The following is a 14,364-nucleotide window of genomic DNA, read 5'->3' on the forward strand; positions in this document are numbered from 1 at the left end:
TGCGGGCTCCATCTTTCCACCCACAAGACACCCGGCACAGGTCGGCCTGGGAACTCCTTTTATTTGGCTTCATGCAGAGGGGGAGGTCGGAACACTGTCCTTGAAGCACAGGTGGGGGTGGGGGGTGGGGTGGGATCCTGTGAGCAGCAGTTCCAAGGGCATGGGGAGGGGGTACTTGGGGGTGGGTGGTACTCGGTGGTCCCTGAGAACCCCCCTCCCCACCCCTCCAGGGCGCACTCTCATCCAGGCTGCCCAAGTCGGGGCCCGATCCTGTCCCCCACCTGCCGGGGTCACCCTGTGCAGGATCCCTGGGTCTATGGGAACTTCGGCCCTGAGAGCCACGTGGCTTCCGGGGCTTGGCTGAGAGGGAGGACCCCCCAGCCCAGCCCGACCTGGCCCTCTGTGCCAAATCCCCTCTCTGAGCAGCAGGCAGGGGCAGAGAGCGGAGGGGTGGCAGCACAGGGCAGGGGGAGGGGCCGGCAGACCCCAGGGTCGCCACCCAGCACGTGCACGCTTGCCACAGGCTTGCCACACCTCTTGCCAGTCCCCACTCTCTGGCGGGGCCGGTAGACACACAGCTCTCTAGGTTGGCACCAGGCTCGGAGACCCACTCGCAGGGGAGCCTGGGAGAACGCCCTGCACCCCCTGAACTGCTCGCCCCATCTCCTTGAGGGACCCACGTGGGCCCCTGCTCCATCCCAGTGGGGCCTTGGGGGAGTGCTGGCTCCACAGCTCGTGGAGTTGAAGGCAACTGGGGGCACACACGGAGGGGGCAGGGCGGCTGGCTTCCGCCTCCCCGCCCTGAGCCCAGCAATTTACCAGTCAGGGGTCGGTGGATGGGGGCGCGCGGGTGGTCAGGGCAGCGGGGGCCCGATGGTGATGCTGCTGTTGGTGACCCTCGGGCCGTACCAGCCGGCCCAGTAGTGAGTGTCCACACCACCGTGCTGAAACCAGATGTAGCGGACGCCGGGCGGGTAGTTGGAGAACGTGTGGGAGACCTGGGGGTGGGGCGGGCGGAGGGAGGGGAGAGGTCAGGGGGCTGACCCCGAGGGTGAACCTGCCTTCGGGGACAGGAGAGCCGGGAGGGGCTGAGTTCTTTAGGCTGGGCCCGTCCTAGCTCTGAGTCTGGCCAGACTGCTCCCCGACTCTGCACTCCTGTCTCATGTAAAAGGGAGCAAGATCCAGCCCCCGTGCGCACCACCGGGTTATCGAATGAAAGGTTCTGCGTGCTCCCGGAGGAGGTCCCACACCTGCAGTGCTGGGGCCTGGCACTCACGGGGCGCCCAGTGGGCACCTGGGCTGCTGGCACCGGTACTGGACAGTGCAGAGGCCACATACGGCACCGCGGGGAGTTCCGGTGCACATCGCTGGTCTCCATCAGGGGCCCTCTGCTTGTTTTTGTGGATAAAGTTTACTGGCACACAGCCATTTGTCTACATACTGTCCAGAGCCGTGTAAAGTTTTATTGGAACACAGCCACATCCATTTGTTCACCCATTGTCTCAAAATGCTTTTGTGGCCGGCGCCGCGGCTCACTAGGCTAATCCTCCGCCTAGCGGCGCCAGCACACCGGGTGCTAGTCCCGATTGGGGCGCCGGATTCTGTCCCAGCTGCCCCTCTTCCAGGCCAGCTCTCTGCTGTGGTCAGGGAGTGCAGTGGAGGATGGCCCAGGTGGTTGGGCCCTGCACTCCATGGGAGACCAGGAGAAGCACCTGGCTCCTGGCTCCTGCCATCGGATCAGCGCGGTGCGCCGGCCGCAGCAGCCATTGGAGGGTGAACCAACGGCAAAGGAAGACCTTTCTCTCTCTCTCTCTCTCTCACTGTCCACTCTGCCTGTCAAAAATAAATAAATAAATAAATAAATAAATAAATAAATAAATAAATGCTTTTGTGCCACAGCAGAGCTGGAGAGCTGCTTGTGACAGAGTTTGGCCTGCAAAGCCTAAAATATTTGAATGTGGCTTTTTGTTTAAAAAATTTATTTCTTTATTTGAAAGGCAGAGTTAGAGAGAGGGAGACACACAGACACACACAGAGAGATATCTTCTATCTTCAGGTTCACTTCCCAGATGGCTGCACCGGCCAGGGCTAGGCCAGACTGAAGCCAGGAGCCAAACACTTGGAGTCTGGTGTTTGGTGCAGGGATCCAAACACGTGGGCCGTCTCCCACTGTTTTCCCAGGTGCATTAGCAGGGAGTTGGATAACAAGTGGAGCAGCCGGGACTCAAACCAGTGCCTATTTGGGATGCTGGGGTTGCAGGCCATGGCGTTGCGTACAGCGTCACAGCACCAGCCCTCTATCTGGCCTTTTCAGAAAACATTTGGGGGCCACACTGTGGAATAGCAGGTAAAGCTGCTGCCTACAGTGCGGCATCCCACATGGACACTGGTTCAAGACCAGTTCAAGACACTTCCAATCCAGCTCTCTGCTATGGCCTGGAAAAGCAGTGGCAGTTGGCCCACGTTCTTGGGTTCCTGTACCCGCGTGGGAGACCTGGAAGAAGCTCCTCGCTCCTGGCTTCAGATCCTCCCAGCTCTGGCCACTGTGACCATTTGGGGAGTGGACCAGCGTATGGAAGACCTTTCTGCTCTCCATCTCTCTGTCTGTAACTCTACCTCTCAAATAAATACATCTTAAGGAAAAAAGGGGCTGGCGCCTTGGTGGCCAATTGGGGAGTGAACCACTGGATGGAAGACCTCTCTCTCTCTCTCTGTAACTCTTTCACATAAATAAACAAATAAATCTTTAAAAAGAAAAAGAAAACATTGAGTGAAATCCAGGCAACAGTAAGTAATAAATGAGGTTAGTAACTGACAGTTGACCTGGTGGGCAGTTTCTGGACCTGGCTTTTCCAGTATCATTTCATTGACCTCTTTAGAGCGCTGAGACAGAAGCACTATTGTGCCCATTTTACAGATAAGGCAAGTGCAGAGCAGTGGAGGCCAAGGCTTGGCTCTGAGCCCAGGCCTGCCTGCCTGCAGCCTCAGCCTTGGGTGGTCCGCCTCCCCCAGCCCCCAGCCCCAGGCCCACACACCTCCCTCCACTTGGCATCGCTCTTCTGCTGGATTGTCACGGGATCCGGCTGGAAGGTCCCCAGAGGGGCGTGTGCGGACGACAGGAGCTGAACGCACAGCTGGTACTTGGACCCACAGTCTGGTCTGGCTGCGAACCTACAGGAAGAGGGAGGGGCCATTAGGGCCTTGGATTTGGGGGGCAGGTGGGGGGAGGGTGCCTGAGGAGCAGGCCCCCGCCCCAGGCACTCACCAGTCCTTGACCTCGATGTCCGGCCGTGTGGTGTCCATCAGCTCCTCCCAATACCCTTCGGCCTTGAGGTCCACCACCTGGGACTTGAGACAGGTGCTGGGAGCGGGGGGGAGGGGCTGGGGCTTACCACTGGTCCTGGAGGGCCAGGACAGCCCATCCCTGGGGCAGGCGACCCCAGGGTGAAGTGACTCGGCCCCCGCCCCCCAGGCCCCCGGATCTTACTAATAAGAAGTCACGAAGTATTTCTTGACCTGGTCATTGGGGAACTCCTTCCTCTGGTGTTTGGACAGGTCCTCCACCTTCCACTCGTCACCCCCATTCACGTCCAGGCTCCAGAACTCAAACCCCTCTGGCGGGAAGGCAGAGTTCACACTGGAGAGAAGCCCCCTGTGGCTACCTTCTCCCAGACGCCCCTTCCTTCCCGTTCCCAGCCCTGGTCTCACAGCTGGAGGGGTGCATGCCGCACGTCAACGGTGCCCACCTCACAGCGGGTGTCCCCGTCCCTGGCACAGGCGAGTGATTTCCACGGGAACCCTGGGACTCAGGGCGCTGGGACCCCAGACCCCTCTGTAGACTGCTCCCAGCCCCACCGCTCCTGGCTGTGGCTTCCTGTAAGCTGTTGTCAGGAGCGGTGGCTGGGAAACTCTCTAGGCTAAAATATTTTGGGCTTGATGGGCTGTGCACTGTTTGTATCGTGGTTTTGTTATTTTTTTTTAAATAATGCTTTAAAATGTAAAGAACAGTCTTGTCTCCCTGGGTAGATTTGCCTTGTGGACTGTGGTTTGCCAAACACTGGACCAGAACCCCTGGGGGGGGGTGGAGTCAAGTGAGACAGAAAGTTCCAGACATCACCGTGCTCCGGAGCTTGGCCAGGTCACGGAGAACAACACTCCCTTCCCATCTGAGTGTCCATCGGACAGCTGGCAAAGCACCAAGGGAAGAGGGGCTCCAGGTGACCGGGTCCCTCATTCTACCACAACCAAACCCCCCGTCCACCTCTGGGGCGGTCCCAGGGGTCTGGGAACGAGGCTAACAAAGCGTGGCTCTGTGTTCTCAGTCTTGTGTCTGGGGCACCATGAGTCCCAGCTGGCCAACTGCCTCTTTCCTAGGAGAGTCCACTGGGGAGATCTAAGAAACACCACCCGTGGCTTCTGTCTGCCCAGCTAAACAATGTGTGCAGGAGCTGAACCCGCTTCTAAATATTACTGGGAGGGGCTGATGTGCTGGCCCCTGAGTCACGCCCCTGCTTGGGGCGTCCCGTATCAGAGGGCCGATTCAAGCCCCGGCTGCTCTGCTTCCGAGCCAGCTCCCTGCTAACGCTCCTGGGAAAACAGAAGATGGCTCAGGTCCTCGGGCCCCTGTCTCCCAAGTGCGAGTTTGCGGGTCCTGGGCTCCTGGCCCCAGCTCAGCCCAGAACTGGCTGTTGCAGCCACAGGGGAATGGACCAGCGGATGGATGATCTCTGTCGCTTTGCCTTTCTTTTACAGCATGAAAGGAGTTAGAGCACCCACAAAGCCCGGGGCTGCTGGGAAGCGCTGGCGAGGCGAGCTGGTGTCACGGTACCAGCGCCTGCTAGAGCCCCCCCACCCCACACCCCACCTTCGGCGCACGGGTTGTGCAGCAGGTTCCTGTGGAGGCTGCGCAGGAAGTAGAAGACCTTCCAGTCGGCCACGGGCTGGTCCCAGGCCTCGGTGACGAAGCCCTCGCGCAGGCACTTGCGCTTCCAGAGGGTCGCCAGGTCGATGAGGTCGCGCCAGAGGCTGCAGACCGGGCGGCAGTGCAGCAGGAGCTGGCGGGCGGGCACGTGCGCGAACAGCTCCAGCAGGATGTGCTCGGGCAGCACGTTGATGCTGACCGCCGCCATGGCCGGGCGTCAGGGCGGCCCCCCGGGGCTGTCGAAAAGCTGGCTTCAGACCGGGCCTCTCCCCAGGACCAGGTGGGGGTGGAGCCCCCATCCCCACGCTGCCACTGACTGCACCAGGAGTCACCTTGCTCAAGCCTCTGTGAGCGGGGCCAGGACCACTCCTTCCATGCAGGGGCCAGGGGGTGCTCCAGGGAGCCAGGCTCCACGGTGCTCAGTGCAAGCTGAACCTGGTGTTCACACTGCTCCTCCCCATGGCCGCTAAGGAGGCCCAGGGAGCCAAAGGAGCTGTCCACGGTCCCACCGACGGGCAGCCGGGCAAGGAGGCTGGGTCCTCCCGGATTCCAGGGCCAGCCGCCTTTAGAAGGGGGATAACACCACAGGTTTCATCATCGTCTCCCCCATCCTCAAAAAGCTCGGAGAGGGGGCCGGTGGGGGGATAACGATCACTGTCCTCCACGGACTCCAAAGGTTCAGAGGCCACAAAGCACAGGTTTCCGCGTCGCTAGGCCTGGCCAGAGGGTGGGGGACGGGGGAGGCTGGCCCTTTCTGTCTCCTCACCTCCGGGCGCCTGCGGCCTCCCATTCCCCCCCTGTGACTTTAAAATGCCCCTCACGGTCGGGGCTCCGACCCCCGCGCGTCGAGGGCGACCCCAACCCCCTGGTCCCCGTCCGCGCCACCTGGCGAAGCCCGCTCAGCGCAGCCGCTACCAGCCCCGCGGCCCTGGCTTGCTCTGCGCCAAACCTCCCTCCTTGCCCCGCCAGGCCCCCGCAGGGCCGCGACCCCGCCCCGGCGCGCCCCGCGCCACCTCCGGCCAGGTCACCTGCGCTCAGCGGCCGCTGCGCAATCTCGCTGGGCAGCGGCGGAACAGACTGACCGCCTGGGCCTCGGAGCGGTGGATGCGGGCCCGGACCCGCCCCCACCGCCTGCCACTCTCCGCCGCCAACCCCGCCCCCGCCGCGAGCCCCGCCCATGCCGCCAGCTCCGCCCCTGCCTCCAGCCTCACTCCGCCGCCAGCTCCGCCCCGCCGCGAGGCCCCGCCCCTTCTCCACCGCCAACCCCGCCCCCGCCGTGCTCCGCGCCTGGCAGAGCCTGGACGCACCCCCACCGCGGCGTAGGAAAATTACCTGGGGTGGGTACCGGAAGGAGCCTCCTACCCCTGCAAACTCCGCTGGAGGCCCGCGCCCCGCACCCTCCGCATGACCCAGACTCTCCCTGCCCCCCTCGCCTCTTCTCCCAGCGCCCCAAATCTCCCCTCCCCCCATTAAACAACACACCGACTCCTAACCTTTCTCGGCCTCCCGGGTCCGCGGAGGACTCCGTAACCCCAGGCCTCGGTGCGACCGCGGGGACTGCGGGGCGGCGGGGCGCGGGGCCAGAGGCGGGGCGGGGCGGGGCAGGGGCCTTTAAGAGGCGCGGCCGCTGGGAGCTCCCCGGACTCGCGCAGCGTCCGACTCGCCGCCGCGGGACTCGCGACCGCCCTCCGCAGCGATGGACGGAGACGGTGACCCAGGTAGCCGCCTGGGGCCCCCTCGCTCCGGCCCGGCAGGGGCAATGGGCAGGCGAGGGGCTCCTCGGAAAGCGAGGGTCCCCGCGGTGCCGCAAACTTTCCCGCAAGCATCGCCCCGGACTCGGTCTGAAGGGAGCTCCGGCCTCTTGGTCTGGCGCGAGGCGTTGAGGGGCCGCAGGCAGAGAGAGGAGCTCCCCCACCCCCGCCCTGCAGCCTCGGAGGGTCTTTGGGGCTGGGGCTGGGGGCTGCCAGTGTGCCCTTCCAGCTCCGGGTGTGAGCTGCCTGAGGCCCCGATGCACCCATCCCAGCCCTCCTCGGGGGAGGGGGCTACCTTTCACCTGGGGGCGGGAGGATGCCCAGTGGGCAGCAGGCCAGCACTGAGGGCAGATTCGGAGGCAGCTCTGGGCGGGTGGCCGGTGCTCAGGGCCCTCTGGGACTGCCCAGTCATCTTCTCTGGCACCAAAGACCCCCTTCCCATCCCTCCACCCCCTGCTGGGCCCCGGAGCTGGTTGCCTGCTGACTCAGGACAGGAGAGAGGCCTGCCTGTAGGTTGCTCACCAGGCCCAGAGGCTGGGGCTCGGGGTGAGACAGACTGAAAACCACTCCGGTAGCCAAGCCCCCGCCCCCTTCCCAGGCCGTGGCACTCTCGCCATAGCCCTTGCAGGGTCCCAGCTGTGGCTCCTGCTTGTCCCCAGGGCCCAGGCCAGGTGGCCTTGGAGGCAGCTTCCAGGGCCAGATAACTTTCCAGTGGTGACAATGTGGGGAGTTGTGTGCAAGAGAGAGGGGGTGGGGGCCGTAATTGGATCCGGACCTGGAGCGCCAGGCCCCGGGGCCAGGAGAGGGGACTGGGCGAGGTGCGCCTTTCCACTGAGCATCAGGTGTCTGCGAGGGCCAGGGCAGGGCCAGGGGGGAGTGAGAGGTGAGGACGCTGGGCCCAGCTCCCCAGGGAGCTGTGGGTGGCAGGATGGGCAGGCGCCATCCTCTCTGCCTCCCCTGGACCTGGAGTCTCTGGGCCCCAGCTTATCTTAGCCAAAAGGGCAGGGTAGACCCCGTCTCCCCCCACATCGTAAACCTGTGGTCAAAAACTGGTGCGTAGCCGGCGCCGCGGCTCACTAGGCTAATCCTCCGCCTAGCGGCGCCGGCACACCGGGTTCTAGTCCCGGTCGGGGCGCCGGATTCTGTCCCGGTTGCCCCTCTTCCAGGCCAGCCCTCTGCTGTGGCCAGGGAGTGCAGTGGAGGATGGCCCAAGTGCTTGGGCCCTGCACCCCATGGGAGACCAGGAAAAGCACCTGGCTCCTGGCTCCTGCCATCGGATCGGCGCGGTGCGCCGGCCACAGCGTGCCAGCCGCAGCGGCCATTGGAGGGTGAACCAACGGCAAAGGAAGACCTTTCTCTCTGTCTCTCTCTCTCACTGTCCACTCTGCCTGTCAAAAAAACAAAAACAAAAACAAAAACAAAAAAAAACAACTGGTGCGAAGGCAGGATAGCGGATAGCATTGTGTTCCGGGAAGCTGGCAAGGACTTGCGTGTGTGCTGGGCTCTCCCTGTGTGGGGGGCATGTGTGGGGGGGTGCAGCCCTGGTTAAGGGCCAGCAGGTGCCCTCCTGCAACAGCCAGCCTCGAGTCCAGGCCCTGCCACCGGTCCCCTGCCCCGGGGCCTGGTCTTTTCCCAGCAGCACCCAGCCCCCGGGAGCGCCCCATCCTGGGTCTGAGAGCTGTGGCCTCCCGTCACTCAGCGGCCCCATGTCCTCACTGGCTCACCTCTTCCAGGATGCCAGACTCCTGCTGTCTGCTTACTTCAGGTCTCCATGGCCAGGCCAGGCCGGAGGGGACCCAGGAGGTGTCCAGCCTGCGCGGCGACATCCGTCCAGGGGCCCCTGCCCTTCTGCACGGAGTCCGAACCTGAGCCCTGGGTGAAGGGCCGGGCAGTGATGACCCTGTCTTGTAGATGGGGCCGCTGTGGGCCAGAGGTGGGACAACGGGAGGGGGAGAAACTGCTTTCTTCCGCGTCCGGTGCATCTCCCTGTTAGTACAAACACGGCTCACGCAGCAGCGGCTGGCTGGGCACAGCTGGGTCTCTGGATCCTGTTCTCCCTTCTCTGGGGCCTCGGATCCTGTCCCCAGCCCTGAATACTAGCAGCGTGGTCTCCAGGTCACTTTTTTTCTTTTTTAAAGATTCATTTATTTTATTTGAAAGTTAGAGATACACAGAGAGAGAAGGAGAGGCAGAGAGAGGGGGAGAGAGAGAGAGAGTCTTCCATCCGCTGGTTCACTCCCCAAATGGCTGCGATGGCTGGAGCTGTGCCGATCCGAAGCCAGGAGCCAGGAGCTTCCTCCAGGTCTCCCACACAGGTGCAGGGGCCCAAGGACTTGGGCCATCTTCTACTGCTGCTTTCCCAGGCCACAGCAGAGAGCTGGATGGGAAGTGGAGCAGCCAGGACTCAAACTGGCGCCCATATGGGATGCCGGCACTGCAGGTGGCAGCCTTACCCACTGCGCCACAGCGCCGGCCCCTCCAGGTCGCTTTTTCTACAAGCCCCAGCCTTTTCATCTGTCTCCAAATCAGCAACGTGCTTTGCTGAGCCTGTGCTGGTTGACGGTGTCTCTGGGGCCAGACTGGGTTCAAATCCAGGCTCCCAACACCTACTGGCCGGTGACCCTGGGCTGTTTCCCCGCTCCATGCCTCAGTCTCATCACTGAAATGGGGACAGCTATAGAAGCAACCTGGAAGACACAGCGGGAGGATTTAAGGAGGAAAGAAAGTTGAAATGCTTAGAGCAAGGCGTGACATTTGCCCGGTGCCCAGTGAGCGTGGGCTCCTGAAGGTGCCCCAGTGGGCGGCCAGGTGCCAGTCACCAGGCACAGTCTGGTCCAGAGAAGGGCTTTTGTCAAACTGTCCCATCCCAGGGCGAAAACCAGGAGGCAGGAGTTCCAGTGCTGTAGGATGGCCCGATGGCTGTGTTCAGTGCCCAAGGTGAGGGGAGCAGGGGTCTGCGCGGAATACTCCGGGGATAGGAGGCTTCCTGCCGAAGGCTTGGGGCAGCCCTACACACTGCTGTCATTGTTGATGGCACCTGCTCAGGTAGGGGACGGACGGGCCCTGCAGGGAGACAGTCTCTGCTACGCTCTTCAACTCCCGGTCTCTTGCGGTTGTGGCCTCAGACAGGGGACAGTGCGGGAGTCACAGCCTCCCCCTCCCCCTCCCCGCAGAGAGCATGGGCCAGCCAGAAGAGGCAAGCCCAGAGGAGCAGCCGGAGGAGGCGGGCGCCGAGGCGGGAGCCGACGAGGAGCGGCCCGAGGAGGAGGAGGAGGAGCAGGAGGACGCGGAGGCGGTGGCGTACCTGGCCGAGCTGCCCGAGCCGCTGCTGCTGCGGGTGCTGGCTGCGCTGCCGGCCGCCGAGCTGGTGCAGGCCTGCCGCCTGGTGTGCCAGCGCTGGCGGGAGCTGGTGGACGGCGCCCCGCTGTGGCTGCTCAAGTGTCAGCAGGAGGGGCTGGTGGCCGGGGACGGCGCCGGCGACGAGCGCGACCACTGGCAGCAGTTCTACTTCTTGAGCAAGCGTCGGCGCAACCTGCTGCGCAACCCGTGCGGCGAGGGTGAGCGGCCGGCGCTGCGTGGGCCCCCACACCCGGGGGGAGGCGGGCGCCGGGCGCCGGGCGCAGCGCTCACTGCGGAGCAACCCCTCCCCGGGCACCTGCTTCCCGGGGCGGGGGTGAGGGTGGGGGCTCTGCCCATGGGCTCCCACCCTCAGGGAGCCAGGGCCGGCCGGGAAGTGCCCGCCGTTCCAACACCCCCGGCCACAGTGGCGGGGCTGCGGGGGCCGACGCGGGGCCGTCTGTTCCCCGCAGAGGACTTGGAGGGCTGGTGCGACGTGGAGCACGGTGGGGACGGCTGGAGGGTGGAGGACCTGCCCGGGGACAGCGGGGCGGAATTCACGCACGATGAGAGCGTCCGGAAGTACTTCGCCTCCTCCTTCGAGTAAGGACCAGGGGAGCGGGCGTGCGCGCGCGCGTGCGCGTGGGGCTGGGGGCGTCCGCCGCGTGCTGATTCCGGCTCTCCCAGGTGGTGTCGCAAAGCGCAGGTCGTTGACCTGCAGGCGGAGGGCTACTGGGAGGAGCTGCTGGACACGACCCAGCCTGCCATCGTGGTGAAGGACTGGTGAGAGGCGTGTGTGTGTTCGCGTGTGTGCGTGTGCGTGCATACATGTGTGTGTGTGCGTGTGCATTTATGCATGTTCTAAACGTTTAAATCCGTCGGCACTCCAAATAAAACGTGTCTCTGGGTTGGATCCTCCTTCGACCTTGGGTCTGGCCAACCCCGGGGCTTAGTCCTTGCCCGCGGACATTGGGTCAGCCTCGCTGGCCTCGGTCTCCACGTCTGGGAAATGGGGCGCCGGTAGCAAGCCCCGCAGGGCTGAGCTGGCTCCCGCTGGGGCAGGTACTCGGGCCGCAGGGACGCGGGCTGCCTGTACGAGCTCACGGTGACGCTGCTGTCCGAGCACGAGGACGTGCTGGCCGAGTTCAACAGCGGGCAGGTGGCGGTGGCCCCAGACAGCGACGACGCGGGCTGGATCGAGGTGAGCCCCGAGTGGGCGGCGCTGGGCGGGCCCGGGCTCCGGCAGCGGGGGCGCGTGGCGGGGCGCCCTGAGCGCTTCTCCTTCCGCCCCGCCCGCAGATCTCGCACACCTTCACCGACTACGGGCCCGGCGTGCGCTTCGTCCGCTTCGAGCACGGGGGCCAGGACTCTGTCTACTGGAAGGGCTGGTTCGGGGCCCGAGTGACCAACAGCGGCGTGTGGGTGGAGCCCTGAGGGACCCCCCTGCCTCCCCTGACTTAGTAGCATCCCTGCCCTCCTCGCCCCGCCCCCGCACCCCCTCCTCCTCGCCCACGCCCAGCCCGGGGGTCTGCAGGTGGCCGCCTCCACGGCGGGAGGCGGGTGAGGGCTGGGCCTGGGCGGGCTGCTGAATCCCTTCGCTAGCACGGAGCCTGCCGCCCAGTGGGCGCCCAATAAATACGGTTTGTCCCAGGAAGGACCGAGTGAGTGGACGGATGAATGAACGCCCCCCCCCATAGCCTTCGCAGTCTCCTGAGCACCCCCACCCCCGCGCGCGCGCCCGGGGTTGGAAAAATACTTGGGGAGGCTCCAGCTGCTCCGGTTTCCAGGGGCCGCGGGGCCAGTGTGGAGCCAGCCGGGCCTGGCCGGCAGTGCGGGACAAAGACTGGATTGTGAGGCCAAGGAGGAGCCAGCTGGGTCTGGCGCCTGCAGAACACCCAAGCCGCCCAGAGGCCAGAACAGGGTGTGGGGGCGGGGCTGCCCCAGGCCCCTCTCCCAGGCCTGGCTGCCCACCCCCTGTCCTTTCTGAAGACAGGACTGTGATGCCCAGGGCTGGGTGGGCGTGGGGTCCTTGCTGGGGTCAGGGGCTCCCTCTCGGGTTCATGACACTTCCTACTGTCCACCCCCCCACACCCACACCTGGTTTTGCATGGGGCACATCCGAGCATCTGCTCCCCTTGGTCGGTGTCCAAGCCCTGCCCGGAGGTGGTGCCCCGCTCGGGCTGGAGGAGGGGAGGCGAGTGGGTGCTCCCTGCCCCCACCGCCAGGGCCCCTCCCAGGGGGCGGGCGGAGGTCCTGGAGGTCCGCCCTCTGGCTTGGTTCCCCCCAGGCCTGGCAGGCACCTGGCAGCACCTCAGCAGGTGCAAGCTGAGGCACCCTCCCTCCTTCCTGGCTTCATTCATTCACTCCCTAATCCCAGGGCGGGTCCCGCAGGCGAGGAAGCCCTGTCCCGGGAGGATCGGTAGCCTGGCCAGACCGGGGACAGGAGACTGCGGGCAGAGGTAAACCAACTGTCCAGGGGCTCCAGTCTAATGGTGGAGGCCCAGGCCCTGCTCTGGGGCATCCTGTCTGACAGGGGAGCCAAAACCTCCACCTTCGGGAGCTCCCGGCCTAGAGGAGGAGGCAGAGCCGCTGTCCCAGGGGCCCCAGAGGGGAAGGCGCAGTTACACCCTCCTGAGCTGCCAGCCAGACGAGGGAGGCAGTGCGTGCCCCGGGGGCCCGGCTTGTTGAGCAGTGAAGGCCGCGGTGCACCCCTGTGGACCCCGCATCCGAGGAGTCACAGGGGGCGAGCGGGCAGGGGTGGCTGTGGGGCGCTGAGGTGGGCAGAGGCAGGAAGTGGATGCGGGGCCAGGACGGGGCTGGGCACTGCGGGAGCAGATGTCAGGGTGGGTGTGGGAGGGGCTACAGGTGGTGGGGAGCACCCCTAAGCTTGGGGTGCCCAGGGGACATTTGGTACAGAGGCCTACGGGGGTTCTGGGGCTCTGGCTGGAGATACAGGTAGGAGTTTCCATGTGCGTGGTCAGTGACCAAAGCCAGGAACACCAGGTAGCTAGGAGCGAGTGTGGAGCGAGGCGGGAGAGGGCAGACTGTGGGGGCCGAGCTTCGAGAAAGGCGAGGAGGCCTGGGGGCCCCTCCAGCCCTGGCTGCTCTCCCAGGCAGGAGCCGGAGCCTGAGCTGGGATCTCCCTCGCGCACTCGCCAGGGCTCAGGGCCACAGGGGAGCCCCCGGGGCCGGATCATGGGGTGCCCCAGGCCTGCTGTTGTGGAGGGGCTGTCCCTGGAGCTTGGTTCAGGGGCCGAGACAGCTGCTGAGCCAGGCGGCACCCTGTGGTCCCCTGGGGACTGCCCCAGGGCAGAGGGCATGGTCATCCTCTTACGTACACACACACCTCTCTCTGCTGACCAGCAGGGGGCGCCCGAGGGCCCGCTCTGAACAGTGGGGCGCGGTGGCAGCCTCAGAGGAGGCCTGGTAGGTCCCTAAGCTCCTTTCTAACTCACTGACACTTCTTCAGCTCCTACTGTGAGTCAGTCAGGGGTGGGAGACAAGGCCTGCTGGCGTGCACAGTCTAGAAGGAGAAACACACAAGCAAGTAAACGAACAGTCATCCAAGCACCCGTGAGTCCCGGCTGCTCCGCTTCCGGTCCAGCTCCCTGCTCATGCGCCTGGGGAGCAGCAGGTGATGGCCCAAGTGCTTGGGCCCCTCACCCACGTGGGAGACCTAGATGAAGAGCCTGGCTCCTGGTTTTGGCCTGGCCCAGCCCTGGCTGTTGCAGCCATTTGGGGAGTGAACCAACAGATGGAAGATCTGTCTCTCACACACACACATGCATTTCAAATAAATAAATAAATCTGTAAAAAGTGAACAGGATAGGGGCTGGCGTTGTGGTGTAGCAGGTAAAACTGTCTCCTGCGATGCTGGCGTCCTATATAGGCTCAAGTTTGAGTCCCGGCTGCTCCACTTCCTACCCAGCTCCCTGCTAATGCGCCTGGGAAAGCAGCAGAATATGGTCCAAGTGCTTGGGCCCCTGCACCCACGTGGGAGACCCAGAGTAAGCTCTGGTCTCCTGGCTTCAGCCTGGCTCAGCCCTGGCTGTTGGAGCCATTTGGGGAGTGAACCTGCAGACGGAAGATCTCTCTGTCTCTCCCTCTCTCTTTCTAACTCTGCCTTTCAAATAAATAAATCTCTAAATGAACAAGATAGTTGTCAACATGACGTAGCACTTAATCTACATTTCATTCGTTACTGTACAAGTATAAAGGATAAATCAAAGGGTATTTGTTATCCTCATCACCTTATGAAGTGGGAACTACTATTCCATCTTTACAGTTGAGAAAATGGAGGCACAGAGAGGGCGAACAATTTGCCTGAGACCACACAGCCAAGGGTCGGAACCGGGA

At 63.9% G+C, this 14,364-nt stretch overlaps 2 protein-coding genes across 7 annotated transcripts; one reads left to right on the forward strand and one right to left on the reverse strand.

The window, feature by feature from the left end:
• Positions 1–44: 44 nt before the first annotated feature.
• LOC127487752 (F-box only protein 44) lies at positions 45–6,549 on the reverse strand. 5 transcript variants are annotated; one of them, XM_089299313.1, is made up of 7 exons: positions 6,415–6,549; positions 5,254–5,484; positions 4,865–5,157; positions 3,488–3,614; positions 3,266–3,361; positions 3,036–3,171; positions 45–998 (listed from the first exon to the last, which is right to left on the reverse strand). In XM_089299313.1, exons 3-7 carry the CDS (start codon positions 5,127–5,129, stop codon positions 855–857), a joined length of 768 nt encoding a protein of 255 aa, XP_089155439.1. In that variant the 5' UTR covers positions 5,130–5,157; positions 5,254–5,484; positions 6,415–6,549; the 3' UTR covers positions 45–854. The 5 variants fall into 5 exon arrangements, with proteins under 5 accessions (XP_089155439.1, XP_069935382.2, XP_069935384.2 ...); XM_070079281.2 differs by lacking the exon at positions 6,415–6,549 and adding an exon at positions 5,950–6,084 and having other exon boundaries at positions 3,517–3,614; XM_070079283.2 differs by lacking the exon at positions 6,415–6,549 and adding an exon at positions 5,950–6,084.
• On the forward strand, positions 6,084–11,662 carry FBXO2 (F-box protein 2). Of its 2 annotated transcripts, none has more exons than XM_089299305.1 (6): positions 6,084–6,258; positions 9,846–10,229; positions 10,482–10,611; positions 10,696–10,791; positions 11,071–11,209; positions 11,308–11,662. In XM_089299305.1, the coding sequence occupies exons 1-6, from the start codon at positions 6,099–6,101 to the stop codon at positions 11,440–11,442; spliced, it is 1,044 nt and encodes a 347-aa protein (XP_089155431.1). In that variant the 5' UTR covers positions 6,084–6,098; the 3' UTR covers positions 11,443–11,662. The 2 variants fall into 2 exon arrangements, with proteins under 2 accessions (XP_089155431.1, XP_051690328.2); XM_051834368.3 differs by lacking the exon at positions 6,084–6,258 and adding an exon at positions 6,503–6,639.
• Positions 11,663–14,364: the final 2,702 nt, after the last annotated feature.

The sequence above is a fragment of the Oryctolagus cuniculus genome, chromosome 7, assembly GCF_051225735.1.
Source record: "Oryctolagus cuniculus isolate XC-2025 breed Fujian yellow rabbit chromosome 7, ASM5122573v1, whole genome shotgun sequence".
Classification (NCBI taxonomy): Eukaryota; Metazoa; Chordata; class Mammalia; order Lagomorpha; family Leporidae; genus Oryctolagus; species Oryctolagus cuniculus.

Excerpts from the sequence above, each read along its gene's own strand:
- FBXO2 (XM_089299305.1), top strand. The coding sequence starts at position 6,099 with ATGCCGCCAGCTCCGCCCCTGCCTCCAGCCTCACTCCGCCGCCAGCTC. Across the intron at positions 10,792-11,070 it reads GCCATCGTGGTGAAGGACTG|GTACTCGGGCCGCAGGGACG; the intron begins GTGAGAGGCGTG and ends CCGCTGGGGCAG. Across the intron at positions 11,210-11,307 it reads ACGACGCGGGCTGGATCGAG|ATCTCGCACACCTTCACCGA; the intron begins GTGAGCCCCGAG and ends CCCCGCCCGCAG.
- LOC127487752 (XM_070079281.2), bottom strand. The coding sequence starts at position 5,129 with ATGGCGGCGGTCAGCATCAACGTGCTGCCCGAGCACATCCTGCTGGAG. Across the intron at positions 3,172-3,265 it reads GACATCGAGGTCAAGGACTG|GTTCGCAGCCAGACCAGACT; the intron begins GTGAGTGCCTGG and ends CTCTTCCTGTAG. Across the intron at positions 999-3,035 it reads GCGATGCCAAGTGGAGGGAG|GTCTCCCACACGTTCTCCAA; the intron begins GTGTGTGGGCCT and ends CCCCACCCCCAG.